Source organism: Phyllobates terribilis, unplaced genomic scaffold, assembly GCF_046119375.1.
Source record: "Phyllobates terribilis strain yellow unplaced genomic scaffold, ASM4611937v1 Scaffold_10__3_contigs__length_209671492, whole genome shotgun sequence".
NCBI classification, from domain to species: Eukaryota; Metazoa; Chordata; class Amphibia; order Anura; family Dendrobatidae; genus Phyllobates; species Phyllobates terribilis.
In genome coordinates, this window is record NW_027362770.1 from 100,727,118 (window position 1) to 100,744,524 (window position 17,407).

General features: G+C 44.6%; 1 protein-coding gene across 2 annotated transcripts in view; it reads right to left on the bottom strand.

The window, feature by feature from the left end:
- HDAC3 (histone deacetylase 3) overlaps positions 1-17,407 on the bottom strand; it is an 86,041-nt gene that overhangs the window by 47,666 nt on the left and 20,968 nt on the right. For both annotated transcript variants that reach the window (XR_012250905.1, XM_073649671.1), the window contains exon 7: positions 4,875-5,008. Coding sequence is in view for 1 of the 2 variants with exons in the window: in XM_073649671.1 (XP_073505772.1) it covers positions 4,875-5,008 (134 nt within the window). In the remaining variant the exon portion in view is untranslated. The remainder of the gene's footprint in view (positions 1-4,874; positions 5,009-17,407) is intronic.

Genomic DNA, 17,407 nt, shown 5'->3' on the forward strand with positions numbered 1-17,407 from the left:
TTTTTGAATGTAAAATTTTCTTGAATAATTAGCAGACGCCATGTTGCGTTTGGAGAGCCCCTGATGTGCCTAAACAGGGGAAACTCCCCACAAGTGACACCATTTTGGAAACTAGTCCCCTCAGGGAACTTATCTAGATGTGTGGTGAGCACCCTGAACCCCCAAGTGCTTTACAGAAGTTTATAACATGGAGCCGTGAAAATAAAAAAAGTCAAACTTTTTCCACAAAAATGTTTTAGCCCCAAATTTTTTTATTTTCACAACGGTAAGAGGAGAAAATGGACCCCAAAAACTTTTGTGCAATTTCTCCTGAGTACGCCAATACCCCATATGTGGAGAAAATACAGTATTTGGGCGCACGGCAGAGTTCAGAAGGGAAGGAGCACTGTGTGACGTTTTGAACGCAAAATTGGCTGGAATCGAGAGCGGACGCCATGTCGCATTTGGAAAGCCCTGATGTGCCTACATAGTGGAAACCACTCACAAGTGACCCCATTTTGGAAACTACACCCCTCAAGGATTTTATCAAAGGGTATAGTAAACATTTTGAACCCAGAGGTACGACAGAATTTGATAACATTAGGTCATCATATTGAATAAGTTGTCATTAGTCTTGAGCGCATCGGGTACTCAGGTATACACCATGTATCGCGCATGCTCGAGTGACATGCTCGAGTCCCCGCCCGCATGTTTCACGGTTATTAGACACCCCAAAAAAAAAAACATGCGGGGATCGCTCGTACATGGCAGGCAATCCCTGCTAGGTTTTTTGGCTGTGAAGCATATGGGCGGAGACTCGAGCATGTCACTCGAGCACCCGCGACACTCAGTACATACCCGAGCACCCAATGCAAACTCAAGTAGCGTGCACTTGTGCTCAACACTAGTCGCCATATCGTCATTTTTATTTTTTTACGTTTGAAAAAAATCCCAACCCTAATACAACCCCAACCCCAAGCCTAACCCTAACTCCAAGCCCAACCCTAACCCCAAGCCCAAGCCTAACCCTAACTCCAAGCCCAACTCTAGCCCAACCCTAACCCCATGCCCAACCCTAACCCCATGCCCAACCCTAACCCCATGCCCAACCCTAACCCCATGCCCAACCCTAACCCCATGCCCAACCATAGCCCCAAGCCCAACCATAGCCCCAAGCCCAACCATAGCCCCAAGCCCAACCATAGCCCCAAGCCCAACCATAGCCCCAAGCCCAACCATAGCCCCAAGCCCAACCATAGCCCCAAGCCCAACCATAGCCCCAAGCCCAACCATAGCCCCAAGCCCAACCATAGCCCCAAGCCCAACCATAGCCCCAAGCCCAACCATAGCCCCAAGCCCAACCATAGCCCCAAGCCCAACCATAGCCCCAAGCCCAACCATAGCCCCAAGCCCAACCATAGCCCCAAGCCCAACCATAGCCCCAAGCCCAACCATAGCCCCAAGCCCAACCATAGCCCCAAGCCCAACCATAGCCCCAAGCCCAACCATAGCCCCAAGCCCAACCATAGCCCCAAGCCCAACCATAGCCCCAAGCCCAACCATAGCCCCAAGCCCAACCATAGCCCCAAGCCCAACCCTAACCCTAGAGTTTATTTTTTATGCCGTTCCTTGCGCGGTATAAGTGATTAGACGACTTTATTCTTCGGGTCGGTGCGATTACAGATTCATATCGGGTTTTTATGATTGACAGCTGTCACACGCTAAAAGATGCATTTTTTTGCAAAACTAGTTTTTGCATCGCCATATTTTGAGAGCTATAATTTTTCCATATTTTGGCCGACAAAGTCATGTGACGGCTTGTTTTTTGCGGGATGAGTTGACGTTTTTATTAGTACCATTTTCAGGCACGTGACATTTTTTGATCGCTTTCTATTCCGATTTTTGGGAGGCAGAATATACAAAAACCAACAATTCAGGATTTTTTTTTTTTATGCTGTTCCGCGTGTGGTAAAATTGATAAGGTAGCTTTATTCTTCGGGTCAGTACATTTATAGCGGTACCACATTTATATTGTTTTTCTATGTTTTGGCGCTTTTACAGAATAAAAGCTTTTTTATAGAAAAAATTATTTTTTTGCATCGCTTTATTCTGAGAGCTATAACTTTTTTATTTTTCGGCTTATGGAGCTGTATGGTGGCTTGTTTTTTTGCGGGACAAGATGACGTTTTCAGCGGTACCATTTTTATTTATATTCGTCTTTTTGATCGCGTGTTATTCCATTTTTTGTTTCGGGGTATAATGATAAAGCATTGTTTTGTGCTTCGTTTTTTATTTTTGTTACCGCGTTCACTAAAGGGATTAACTAGTGGGACAGTTTTATAGGTCAGGTCGTTCCGGACCCGGCGATACCAAATATGTGTACTTTTATTGTTTTGTTTTTTTTTCATAATAATATTTATTGATGGGTACATTATATTTTTATTTTTGGTGTATTTTTTTTTTTCTTTTTTTATATTTTTTACAATTTTTTTTTTTTTTTTTTTCATTTTCTAAGACTTTTTTTTTTTTACTTTTATACTTTGTACCACTATGGGACTTTCACTTTTTTTACTCTGATCGGCAGTATAGCATAGGGATGGAGCACCATCCCTGTGCTATACAGGCTGTCAGCGCTGCAGATGCAGAAGATACTTTGGTCATGCACTGCGCATGACCAAAGTATCTTCCCGCTGTCTGGTGACCCGGATGTTGTCATGACGACATTGGGTCGTCATGGCAACAACCGGGAAGCCGCGGCAGACAGCGCTGGACGCCGGCAGGAGAGGTGAGTATCGCGATCACCTCCCCTTGCCCCCTCAATGCCGCGATCGACTTCGATCGCAGCATTGCGGGGGTTAATGTGCCAGGAGCGGTGCGGGACCGCTCCCAGCACATAGCACCGGGTGTCAGCTGTGACAATCAGCTGACACCCGGTAGGGATCGCGCCCGCACAGCCTGTGTGCGGGCGAAATCAACAGGGCGTACTAATACGTACCTGGCTCTTAAGTCCCAGGGCGCAGATACGTATTAGTACGTCCTGGGCTTTAAAGGGGTTAAATATTGTCTACATGCTGAATCTAATAAGCAAACATTTGTTGAAAAGACACTGACCATTTTATATAGTGTATGTTAAAAGGAAACCAAGTGAAAAAGCCTTGAACTTGCCAAACACAAGTTACATGGAGCTGCTGAATATGGCATTGGCAAACAAGGTGTATGTGGTAAATGAGAAATGGCTGTCAGGTTTTATAACTCATTTGGTTTGGGAAACTGATAAATCCAACGATTATCGATAAGCAAAAAAACATTTTGCCTCTCCATCACAGAGATATTAACTTACTAAGTCACTTCATTGGTAACACCCACTTAATCTTAAAAAAAAAGTTGCCCAACAGTTTTCCCTGTGGATCTGTACTTCTCCGCCCTGTAAGATGCTGACCAATCGTAAGCAGGCAGCAACACTAAGGAAAGAAGAACATGCCCCCACTACAGCTTAGAGCAGGTTTCTCAGTGTGTGATATGGAATGATACAGCTCTTATCTCCTGGTCTAACCTCCTCCATAAGTCAGTCAGTGTGTAGGGAGGGGCAGTGCAGCTGAGTTTAGCTATGTCACATTACAAAACCGTCTATCAGCTCTCCTGATTGCCAAGTATGTCAGTAATCACACTTACGTCTGCTGTGCTCAAATAACTTGTAATCTCTCTGCAGTAAGATCAGGCTGTAATTGCCTCTCACACATAAGTAGTCTGTTCTGGACTACTCCTGGCAGATATATGACAGCCTGCTCTGCTGTCAAAGCATAGAGATTATAGGTTGAGCACAACAGACATAAGAATGAGGGCTCATTCAGACATCAGTGATTTTTCATCAGTGTATGTATGCCAAAACCAGGAGTGTCTCCAAAATACAAAACAGCCGTCAGTCTTTCAATTAAAGTTTTTCTCTGTATGTTCCACTGTTTTTGGCACTGAAACACTGATGAAAAATCAATGATGTCTGAATAAGCCCCAATACTGACACTTTGAGTTCTCATCACCGGAGAGGCAATGTGAGGGAGGGCTAGTACAACAGAAGTAAATGAGCTATGTATGGAGGAAAGTTGATAGAAGGCTTTGCAATGCGACACAGCTGAACTCAGCTGTGCTGCCCTCCCCCTACAGGGATTTTATCTGAAAGATGCGAGTCATCTGTGCTTTCTAATTATAAGTGAGGTTAGACACGGAGATCAGAGCTGTATCATTAAATATCACACACTGACAAATCTGCTCAAGCTTCAGTTAGGGCGTGATCTTTTTCCCTTTCAATGCTGCTACCTGCTTATGATTGGTCAGTATCGCACAGGGAGAAGATGTACACGCCCCCAGTTCAAACTGTTTGATAACTTTTTTTTTTTTTATATGTTCAAGTGGGTGTTAACTCATTGGGTGCCAAATACTTTGATATGTAATATCTACGCAAGGGTGAGGTGAAAAAAAAAAAACGAGAAAAACAAAAACATTTTATCCCACTCTGCAGCCATTATCACATCCTGTGTCCTGTTAAACATGAAGTATTTGGTGAAAGGACCTCTTGAAGGCCACTTTTACACTGAATTTCGATGAATAAGCTATGCTTTAAAAAAAAACAAACAAAAAAAAAAAAACAGCACCACTCCACTCCAAAGGCAATGTTTAATTTTGCAGTTTGCATTCAAGGTTATAGTTTAAATGGTCCGTATGGTTTAGATGCTCAATCCTCCATGTGGCATTGGTTACGTTTTCTTCATTCGGATTTATATTTAGCTCTTTCTATGGAATTTTTAATTTGTATCGTCCCTCTGCTTTCACTCCCCTTTCTTATTACGACTGGTTTAATAATGAATTACAAGTGTCACACCCCATCATGATTGCCTTACCTGTGCCAGGAAAAAAATAGTTTCCATATTTATGAAAAGAGACAGTCATAACGCGGTCAGTGAGGTAAAATGCTTCCTGCACGCCATCTCCATGGTGAATATCAATGTCTATATAGAGGACACGCGGATGATATCTGAAAAACATTTTAATGATATTAATAATTATGATGATTAATAAAGTACCCCAATGTGATGCAGTATTAGAGAATGTTCACACTATTTCTTGACATGGATTTTGAAGCAGATTCTGCATCATAGCTACAAAAGAGAAAATAAATAAAAATTCTATGTAGACAGGAGGGAGGAGCTAGCGGTAGAGCTAGCTCCTCCTCCTATCTACATAAAATCTTATTAGTATCAACTGTCATCTACCTCAGTGATGAGAAAGTCTGTCTTCACAGAATACAGATTTTACCTCAGAATTGAGAATTTTGATAATGACTGATCAATTCTGATGGGGGAAGAAGCACATTTTTCTGATAAGATATATTTACAAAGTTGCTTATATTCATGTGTACTTTTTATTTATGAAATAAAAATTAAAACAAGTTACACATGAAGTTTTGTCTTTAGCATGTTAAATGCTGCTTGATGGGGTTGAGATCTGGTGATTGACTCGGTCATTGCAGAATATTCAATTTCTTTGCCTTAAACTCACACTGCCTCCACCATGTTTTACAGAGGGTGTGGTGTACTTTGGATCATGAGCCATTCCAAACGTTCTCCATACTTTCTTCTTCCCATCATTCTGGTACAGGTTGATCTTAGTTTCATCAGTCCAAAAGAATGGTTTTCCAGACCTGGGCTGGATTCTTTAGATGTTTTTTGGCAAAGTCTAATCTGGCCTTTCTATTTTTAAGGCTGATTAATGGTTTGCACCTTATAGTGAACCCTCTCCATTTGCTCTCATGAAGTCTTCTCTTTATGGTAGACTCAAAACTGAAACACAAACTTCCTGGAGAGTGTTCTTCACTTTGGTGGATGCTGTGAAGGGGTTTTTCTTCACCATAGAAAGGATTCTGCGATCATCCATGACTTTTGTCTTCTGTGGATGTCAAGGCCCTTTTCAGTTCCCAAGCTCATCAGTGTGCTCTTTGATTTGGCCACTCCTAACATTTCTGTTATCCCTCTGATTGATTTCTTCTTTTTTCATCCTAATGATGGTCTGTTTCTCTTCCATTAAGAGCTCCTTTGACCACATGTTGTGGGTTCACAGCACAACCTCCAAATGCAAATGCCACATCTGGAATCAGCTCCAGACCTTTTACCTGCTCAATTGTTGATGCATTAAAGAAGGAATAGCCAATGCAGCTCATTAACCCCTTCGCAACATTTGACATACCTATACGAACCCCTTCCTGATCAATGACGTACAGTTAGAGCATCGTGATTGCATGAAGGTGCCTGCTGTATCTGACAGCAAGGCACCTTCCCCCACAACAACAATCGCTGTGAGTGGCTGTTCAGAATTGAACTGCCAATCACAGCAATTTAAATGTTACAGCATATGAAATTGTCTGAAACACTGATGTCCAGCTATGATCAGGGCTCTAACAGCAGTTTGAAGCTATGTGAAGTGCGGTCATTCCAGTTCTGCTGCTGATCCGGGACATGTGGTGCCACAGACTATTTTAGACTTTGCCATCACTTCTGCCGCTGACTTAAGACCTAAAGAACAGAAGATTGAAGAGGTTCCTGACCTGTTTGTCTCATGCTTTTTTTTTCAAATCCACTCCAATCTCTCTGCCCCAAAATGGCTGCCCGATGCCCGCGCATTAGCATCTTTCGGTTGCTGTGAGATGCTACTGTGCACGCGTGGGCACCATTTTACTTTTGGAAAAAGAGTGTGGGTGCAGAAATATGGCACCGCGCATGCGCAGTAGCATCTCGGCAATCGAGAAACGCTACTGCGCAAGCGCAGGCGGCGGGAGCTATATTGCTGCAAGCAAGTTTCTTTTTCCTGTAGCAAAATGGCGCCCGCGAGTGCGCAGTAGCATTGGCAAGCGATAGATGATACTGCGCATGCGTGGGTGGCCATTTTGGGATATGTAAATTTCACATGGGCAGAGAAATTACACAGTCAGTATTTAAAATAGTAGGCAGGTCATTGAAAGCACAGTGACCTGTCAAGAGGCCAGAGATAGGAATACATGAACACAGAAGAGCACATGCATATCATTATGGCAGAACTGAAACTAAAGATTATAAAAGAAGCACTGGATGGATTTCATCAAAGGTATCATTTTACTCAGTGTAACAGCGCCCACCTGATAGTGTAGGTGGTTTACTAAGCACAATCCTGCTGACAGGTGCGCTTTAAGGATTGTGGACTCAGAAGCCAAGCAGCCAGACACAAGGTCGAGGGTCTGATTGGTAAATTGGACTCTGGTGAAGAAGGTTTCTGATTGTTGGGAGAATCAGGGGACCCTCTAACTTCAGGCTGTTCAATGTCCCAAATCAGCATCTCTTTGGTCAGAGGTGCAGCGAGAATTGTCCTGACTCTCTCGGTCCTGATCCTTTGTAGTGTCCTTAGCAGAACAGGAATCAGAACAGTCCAGGTCTTTTTCTCCTTGGCCCAGGTAAGAAGCTTCTGGCGTTGCCTATTGGTCATGAATGGCTTGACACAAGGAATGCGACACTTGAAGCCCATGTTCTGAATAAGTCTGTGTGTGGTGGCTCTTGAAGCAATGACTCCAGCAGCAGTCCACGCATTGTGAATCTCACCCAAATGTTTGAATGTCCTTTTCTTAAACCTTTCAAGGCAGCGGTTATCCCCGTTGCTTGTGCACCTTTTTCTACCACACTTTTTCCTTCCACTGAACTTTCCATTAATATGCTTGGATACAGCACTCTGTGAACAGCCAGCTTCTTTAACAATGACCTTTTGTAGTTTACCCTCCTTGTGGAGTGTGTCAATGACTGCCTTCTGGACATCTGTCAAGTCAGCAGTCTTCCCCATGATTGTCGAGCTTACTGAAACAGACTAAGGGACCTTTTTAAAACGCGTAGGAAGTAGGGATGAGCGAGTATGTTCTGTTAACCCTTTCGCAGAGTATGCTCGGGTGAGCACCAAGTAGTTACAGCTGCGCGGTGCTATGTTTGAATCACTCCCGTGTGCATGATTTGCGACTGTTTAACAGTTTTAATACATGTGAGGAATGTCTATTTCTTACACATTCCTCACATGTATTAAAACTGTCAAACAGTCGCAAATCATGCACAAAGGAGTGATTCAAACATAACACAGAGGAGCTGTAACTACTTGGTGCTCACCCGAGCATACTCTGCGAAAGGGTTAACAGAACATACTCGCTCATCACTAGTAGGAAGCCTTTGCAGGTGTTTTTTGTTAATTATTCTAATTTACTGAGATAATGACTTTTGTGTTTTCATTGGCTGTAAGCCATAATAATCAACATTAACAGAAATAAACACTTGAAATAGATCACTCTGTTTGTAATGACTATATAATATATGAGTTTCACTTTTTGGATTGAAGAACTGAAATAAATTAACTTTTTGATGATATTCTAATTTTGTGAGAAGCACCTGTACCTTGGTTACGTTGCCGGAATAAAGCTTTACATAAGTTCCCTGTAATAAAGGTCCTCCTCTACTATTTTCAATTCTCTAAGGTTGGATGACCGAAGACTGTCATCCTGGGTCCAGATTCACTGGAACGAAGTCTGGGAGACTATGGCTCCCCATCCTCTCTTGCTGGCATCTGTTGTAATGGTCAGAGGATCAGAGTTTGGATTTCGATAGGATATTTCCCAGCCAACATTTAAGCATTAGGGCTCTGCTGGCAGCAGTCTGCAGATGTGTCCGCTAGAAATGCTGCTGGTGTCCAGGATGTTTTCCTTTGCCACTTTATCCCTTAGCTGACTCTCCAATTGGTCAAGCTAGACCATCATGGATCTGGCTGTACAGGTTGCTGAAATTGCCGGCTCCTGCCGAGGATTCCCGGACATTTCTCAAGTAACAGTCTGCTTTTCTATCTAAAGGTTCTTTAGGTAGTCTCTTGTCTTCAAAGGGCAATGTAGATTTTTTAGATGACTTGGCCACCGCCACATCTATCTTAGGTGCTTTATCCCATAGGGCAGCTACATCTTTTTCAAAGGGATACTTCTTCTTGGATGATGAGGGCAATGGACCTTTCTTTTCTGGTCTTTCCCACTTTTTCTTAATGAGTGCCAGTATCTTCTCATTTACTGGAAAGGTTTGCCGCTTTTTCTGCTCCAGCCCCTTAAACAATGTCCTGCACAGACTTTTGGGCGTTTGAGTCTACGATGACCACAGTGTACCTTATTGCCTTGCCAACCACTCAGTGTCCTCTATCCGGAAGCACGGACCACAACCTGCACCACCATACAAGGATGACGAGGAAACTGAAGATACACACTCCTCTTCAGACTTCCCCGATTCTTCAAAACCAGAAGATAATCCTAGCTCTTTTCCCGTTCCCACATCTATCACTCCAAATAACTGATCTCAACTCTATGGCGAAGTCAGGAGACTCTTCACATACTTTCTTTTCAATGCAGGTGTAACAGTCTCTTCTGCCACAAGCTGAATAATCCTTCGCTGCAAAGCACACACCGTTTATGTTTAAGCTTTGTCACGCATTTCCTAGGTCTCTCCTACCAACTAAACATCAAAAAGAAAGAAGTTATTACACAGGTGAACTTTCACAAGATCACTGAAAACTCAGCGGCTAGCAAGGACACCGCATTTGGAGGCGGAATCATATCACTCAAGTGATCTCCTCGGGAAGCTGTAGGTCCATTCCGATTTGCTCTATTAGTGGTGTTTGCTGTGCTTGCTTGCCTTGCTGTCGCTTCTGGTGTCCCTACTACCACCAGTGCGATTCCCACTGCTACGCCGACGCTGCTGCTGCTCCCACTGTTCATGTTGCTCCATTGCCACCCTGGAGGGAATGTTGAAGAAAAATCTGCTCTTCCGGCGATCAACCGCAATCTGTGGGACCAGCATGGTACAGCGCCTCCCTCTAGTTGGTTGCCTCCTCTGGACTCCCCCCAAAATTGAACTAACCCTTAAGGATCAGAAGTCATCGTTGTGTTCTTCATCAGGGTGCGACTCTTCCAGTATGCTCCGCACATATGCAGTCCCAGGAAGAAGCAGCGCAGCAGCTGGCAGATACATAGAAATGCCGTCACCCATGTCAACATGCCAGACAGAGCCCCCAATGGACCTGCTGCGGTGCTTTCTGGACCTCCGCACCAGCGCTGCAGGCACATAGTCGCTCTTCCAGGCGTTTTGGCCAAGCCTAGGTAAGCTTGTCTTCAATCTTCATTCCACAACCAAACCACTTCACGTGTAGATTCTCTTTCAAGGACAAAAAATGACCTGATGACGGGGGGGGGGGGGGGGGGAGGTTCCGCCCTTTAATTCTGTAGGTTTCCTTTCCTTGATAGGTGGATCCCCTCTTTTGTGGTGCTGTCATGGATGAAAGGAAAACTCACCTATTTGGTATCACCGCATTCATAAAATTCCATTTAAAATATGGAGTTAGTTAACCACTAAAGTAAACATACAAAAAGAACCCGCCAGAACTGTGATTTTTTTTTTGGGCACCTCACCTCCCTGAAAACATGTAATAAGCAATCAGAGCATTTTATGTACACAAAATTGGCATCAAACAAACCCTCAAATAAAAATGTGACGGGTCTCGGAACATGGTGACACAAAACAAAAAATTCTGAATTTTTCCAATCATTGAAACAGAGAAAAATCAATGCATGTTTGGCATCTCTGTAATCGGACTGGCCTGGACAATCAGATCTAAAGGTAATTTTTACCGCAAAATAAAGACCAAAAACAAAACAAAGCCCAAAATACAATGATGGAATTTTCATTATTTTCACCACATCAGCCTATTTGGATTTTTCCCCCCCTTTTTCAGTAGATTTTAAGGGAAAAATGAATGGTGTCATTTAAAAGTACACCTTTCGTTGCAAAAAAAAAACAACTAAGCCCTCATATGTGTGCGTCAAATTGGGGGGAGGGTGGGTGTTAATGGTTCTTACTACTGTGCAGGCCAGTAAATAAAAATGGACACACTTAACATGCCTTCTTATCACCAGTGTTTAACATTCAGAATAGTTGGATGCTCTGAAAGTTAATCAAAATAACACCAGGGGGCACCATAAAAAGTAAGTCATGGCCATGTACCGATGTAGAAGCTTCTGTTTATGTTCTTTTATTTTTTTAAATACTCTAAATAATTATGTTTTGTTTAATCTAATAAGGAAATGTAATACTTGATCATGAGATACGGCTCATAAGTTTAACCGTCATCATTAGTATTGCTGGGGAAGGCTTCAAATGAGCGGACTGGCGATCGCTGTTTTTTGTTAGCGTTTACAGCATAGCCTTCTATTTTACTTCAGAGACTAGATAAGCTCTTTAACCGTTTAGAAACAGGGTCATTTTTCATTTTATTTTATTTTTTTTAGCTATCACTTATTCCTCCTCACCTTGCAAAATACAAATTATAAAGTACATTATTTACAAAAGAAAAAAAAAAGAAAAAAAATACCCCACCGCCATACACAGTCAGTTGTATTTTGGGATTTGTTTTCACAACATTCACTTTGAAGTAATAATGACCTGCTAACTTTGTTCTACAGGTCATTATGGTAATGGTGATATCATATTTTGTTGTTTTACTACAGTACTTCAGGGAAGGTGCAGTGATTTTTATTTTTGTATTAATTATATAATCAATTATTTAAAAAAAAAAAAAAAATTAAATGCACTGGTTTAACAGATTTTTATTTGTTATTTTTTTCTACAGCCACTTGGGGCTGCCATTTTATTTGTTGGTGTGTAAGTGTCTGAGCCCTACATTTCCACACCTCAAATACGGCAGCTCCTGTACATAGACTGTGTTACGGATCCGGGTGGTGGAACCTCTGTGCTGCGGTGCAAGGAGCGACCAGAGGGGCATAACTAGGTATCAACTCGGACTGACCAACCAGTCAACTCTGTGAACCAGGGAAGGACCGAGCAGAGGATCAGGTGCTATTCTGGGCCAGTCCTTGTATGAGAGCAGGTGACTCCCACGGGTCAGAAGGCAGGGACTGACCGGTACAGCAGATGAGCACGCCAGGCAGGTGATCCGGGTAGACGGACTGGCAGACACCACAGGTAACTGTCAAGAGCATCCAGGTAGGCTGGCTGGCAGGCACAGCAGGTAACTGGTACGTTCTCCGGGTAGGCAGGCAAGCCTGGCCCATAGACAGACTGGCGGGTTTGGACCGTAGGCAGACCGTCGGGCAGGCGGACTGGACTGGCAGTCGGGCTGGCAGTCGGACTGGACTGGCGGACTGGCAGTCGGGCTGGCAGTGGGGCTGGCGGACTGGACTGCCAGTGGGGCTGGCGGACTGGACTGCCAGTGGGGCTGGCGGACTGGACTGCCAGTGGGGCTGGCGGACTGGACTGCCAGTGGGGCTGGCGGACTGGACTGCCAGTGGGGCTGGCGGACTGGACTGCCAGTGGGGCTGGCGGACTGGACTGGCAGTGGGGCTGGCGGACTGGACTGGCAGTGGGGCTGGCGGACTGGACTGGCAGTGGGGCTGGCGGACTGGACTGGCAGTGGGGCTGGCGGACTGGACTGGCAGTGGGGCTGGCGGACTGGACTGGCAGTGGGGCTGGCGGACTGGACTGGCAGTGGGGCTGGCGGACTGGACTGGCAGTGGGGCTGGCGGACTGGACTGGCAGTCAGACTGGCGGACTGGACTGGCAGTCAGACTGGCGGACTGGACTGGTAGTCAGACTGGCGGACTGGACTGGTAGTCAGACTGGCGGACTGGACTGGTAGTCAGACTGGCGGACTGGACTGGTAGTCAGACTGGCGGACTGGACTGGTAGTCAGACTGGCGGACTGGACTGGTAGTCAGACTGGCGGACTGGACTGGTAGTCAGACTGGCGGACTGGACTGGTAGTCAGACTAGCAGCGGGACCTGAGGGTTGAAGCAGAGTTTAGAACACAAAGCTACAACCTTGCACGGGCACCTCCATTTTGGAGGAGGTGCCTTTTATATGAGAAGTCCTCCGGCCATTGGCCGGGGACTCCTTAGGATGGCGCGCTCGGCCCCTTTAAGAGGGAGGGAACGCACGCCCTAAGCACAGTGCCCGGGAAGCTGCGCGCGCCGGCAGCAGCAGGAGAGCCGGAAGACGGGCAAGGAGCACGGCGGTAAGGGGGACGGCGTCCCTGCCTGTCAGGGGGCAGAGACGCCGATGCTACAGACTGTGGTCAGTGTCTGATTGCATCTCCTGCTTTGTTGCTGCCTCCAGCTGTGACCTGCGCACGCCCCCTGGGCTGTCCAGGTAACAGCTGTGGGAGGAGAGGAGCGCCATTTTTTGCAGCCCGCAGCTATGCTGCGAGCTCCATTTTCCCCGTCAGCGCGTTCGACAGCCTGACATTAGTAGTACAATACCAGCCTGCAGATCACCGCTCATTGTCAAAGCAGTATTGGGAGCACAGCAGTGTAGTAATCAGGCTGCGGTGCTCTGAATACTGACGCGGCTCTGCTATAGCCATGTAAGCCTCGTTCAGAAATCCCTACATTACACACATCTGAAGTATCTAATCCGAGCGTATGATGCAGCGAGCAGCACCAACTAACAGAATCAGCGCTGCCAGTCGTAATCGATGACGACGTCCACATCTCAGTCTCACTCTCACTTTCCAGTCACCAAAAGGCACCACATTATGGTCCTTAACTTCATCCTCACTTAACCTTTTGTAAACTCCCACAAGGGATTGTTTAACTCCTTAACGAAGACTGATTAAGGGAACCTGTCACCAGATTTAGAACATATAAAATAGGGCCAACACCTGTAAACCCTCATATGTAGCATTCTAGAATGCGGTCTATATGTCCCCAATACGCTCTCCATAAAACAAAAAATAGCTTTTCTCTGCCCTTTGGATCCAATAGGACTCCAAAGTGTCTCCATATGCCTCATCATGGTGGGTGGTTCTGTTGAGGGTTTCGTCTAAATGGTATTTTTTGCAGGATTTACACGGAAACCCCCGACGTAAGTGCTCAGCATAGAACACAAGATTGTGATCCAACCTTAAACTGGAAGTCATCAAAAAATATTATGTACCCCAAAGTGTTACCAAAAAAACACCTAATTTATCCCGAACCAAACCAGCCCCCACTCAGGTCCGTCATCCGTCACTGGAACTATAGGGGGTTCCCACGTTACTGGTAGAACAAAGACTCTGTAAAAGTGACACGGCTCCCACCCCCTCAAATAAAATCCAGTGAATTCTACGCTCCAAAATTCTAATGCCCCCCTCCTTCTGAGCCCCACTGTGCCTAAACTGCAATAAGCAGCCACATGTTTGGCATTATTGTAGTGGGGGCAGAGCACTTCATTTACAGGGTGCATATTGCCAGAAGCACAAGCTGGGCACAATGTATGGGGGCACAATGTATGAGCACTAAACTGGCATATTTGGAATTCTCCAGAATAAAGCCTGGCGTGGATGTTACATAATAGTCACTGCAGCCGTAGATGTATTCATTGAGATGTGTAATTTCTACAATGAGGTAACTTTGGGGTTTTTTCTGCTGTTCTGCCATCTTTGGGGCTTAGCAAAAGTTGCCCGCAAACAATTCTACCAAGATATGACTCCGATTCGCCCTGAAAGGCAAAAAAAACAACCCCTTTTATTATAGTCACCTATGGGGCGGTCTGGTCCGATGGGCGCCTCCTCTCTTCTTGCAATGCCATCCCTTCTTTGCTTCGTGTGGATGACGCATCCTGCGTCATCCCCACAGTGTACAGCACTGCAATTGCGCTCCTGCACAGGCACACTCCTGCAAAATATTGTTTTGTGCACGCCAGGAAAGGTCAAAGAGCGTCGACGCAGTACTTTGCTGTGCCTTCGGCAAGACAGAGAGGAGTGCGCCTGCACAGGAGCGCAAAGAGGGACACTGTGTGGGTGACGTGGAATGCATCATCTACACGAAGCATAGAAAGAGGACAGCAATTGTAAGAAGAAAGGAGGGGCCAGATGAAGAACAGCGACGTCCATCGGAACGGACCGCCCTGTAGCAAAGTATAATAAAGGCTACTTTTTTTGCCCTGCAGGGCGAATTGGAGCAGTATAGAATGCTGTCACATGGGGCTGATCCGGCACCTCAGGGGCTCGGCTAATAGAGCCTACAATCTATTCTAACTGAATCTGCGTTCTAAAAGTCAAGTAGCGCTCCTTCCCATCCGATCACTGCCGTGTGATCAAACAGTAGTGTACAACCACACATGGGGTACTGCCTCCTTCAGTAAAAATTGCATAACAAATTATGGGGTCCATCTTCTCCTATCACCCCTCATGGAAATGATAAATTTTGTGCTAAAAAAGTATTTTAGTGGACAAAAATTAATGTTTTGTTTTCACAACTAAATATTATAGTTTTGTGATTGACATGTAGGTTAAAAACGCTCAGTACACCACTAGATGACTTCCTTAAGGGGTCTAGTTTCCAAAATGGGGTCACGTGTGTGTGTGTGTGTGTGTGTGTGTGTGTGTGTGTGTGTGTGTGTGTGTGTGTGTGTGTGTGTGTGTGTGTGTGTGTGTGTGGGGGGGGGGGTTTGGGTTCTGATGTTTTGGCATGTCAGGAGCCCTACAAATGCGACGTGGCACTCACAATCCATTCCAGACAAATTTATGCTCCAAAAATCAAATAGTGCTCTAAACTTCCCAAGCCCTCCCACAGCAGTTTTTGGCCACATATAGGGTATCATCACATTTGGGAGAAATTGCATAACAAGTTATGGAGTCCATTTTCTCCTATTATCCATTGTAAAAAAATTGGAAATTAAAAATTGGGGGCTAAAACAACATTTTATCAGAAAAAAAATAATAATTTTAGTTTTCACACCTACATTTTAAAAATTTCTTTGAAGCACCTTCGGGTTCAACAAGCTCAACACACCCCCAGATGAAATCTTTGATGGTTATAGTTTCCAAAATGAGGTCACTTGTGGGGGTTTCTACTGTTTTGGTACATAAGGGGCTCTGTAAATCAGATATGGTGTCTGCAATCTATTCCAGCTAAATTTGTGTTCCAAAATTCAAATGGTGCTTCTTCCCTTCCAAGCCCTGCTGTGTATCCAAATAGAGGTTTCTGACCACCAGTGGGGCATCCGCATGCTCAGAAGAAACTGGGCAAGATTTTGGGTTCCATTTTCTCGTGCTATTCCACATAAAAGTGAAGAGATTGGGGCTAAAGCAACATTGTAGGGGTAAAATTAAAATTTTTATTTTTTCATTCCACTTTGTATTAAAGAAGTTGTCCACTAATTGAACAACTCCTTGTCCCACACTTGACCCCGATAAAATCAAAAAGGTTATACTCACCTCTCATGCCGGTGCTGTTCCAGTGGTGTTGGCACTCGTGGTCCCGGGGCTGCCGTGCGGTTATGACACGTGATGCCCAGCGCCTAATCAGCGCCTAAACCAGCAGGGCTCACGTGTCACAACCACCGCACGGGAACCATGATTGCCGACACTGCTGGAACGGCGCCGACACGGTAGGAGAGTATAAGCTTTTTTTTTTAAATCGGGGTCAAACATTTAGATCAAGAAGGGGTTGTCTTAGTAGTGGACAACCCCATTAATTCCTGTGGTGTAGCACCTGAAGGGTTAAAAAATTTCACAACAGCCGTTTTTAAGTATTTGAGGGGTGCGATTTTAAAAAGTTATCACTTTTGGGGAGTTTCCAGATGTGAAGTAGACATATGGGAAATGTTATTATTTTGTACAGCATGACTAACTGATTTAAGAATATAAAAATTGAAAGTTGGAAAATTTAATTTTTCAACATTTTCTCAGATAAACGCAAAATATATCCACCTAAATTTACCACTAACAAAAGTACAATGTGTCACGAAAAAAAAATCAGAATCACTGGGATCCGTTGAAGCATCCCTGAGCTATTACATGAAGGGACACTGGTCAGATTTCTAAAATTTGGCCTGGTCATTAAAGGGACGTTGACATAAAAAAAAAAAAAAAAAAAAAAAAATGAAAAAATGTAAACTATTACTGTTTAAAAAAAAAAAAAAAAAAATTATCAATTGTTTATAATGGAGTAAATATAAAAAATAATTAACATTTTTTTTGCTATTTTCCACTTTCAAACACTAGCGGGGGCAGCTGCTGAAATTTACAATGAAAACCTAGTGTACAAAAGGCTTCCATTATGAGTACAGTAAATGTGGGCTGGATCTGCTCACTGGCATGCGACGCCACTCCTCTCCTCCTGGGTGTTTGCAAAAGGATAAGAGAGGATGATCTGTAGGATCACAGTGCGGAGCCATTTTGCTAGTGACTGAAAAGTGCCACTGAGATGTGGACAATGTCACTGAGGACGGTCAGCCCGCTGATTCTGTAAGATGGTGCTGCTCGCCATATCATACGCTGGGGTTAGATACATGGAACTGCGATTAGATATAGGGCTCCGTGTAGTCTATCAAATGATGGGATTAG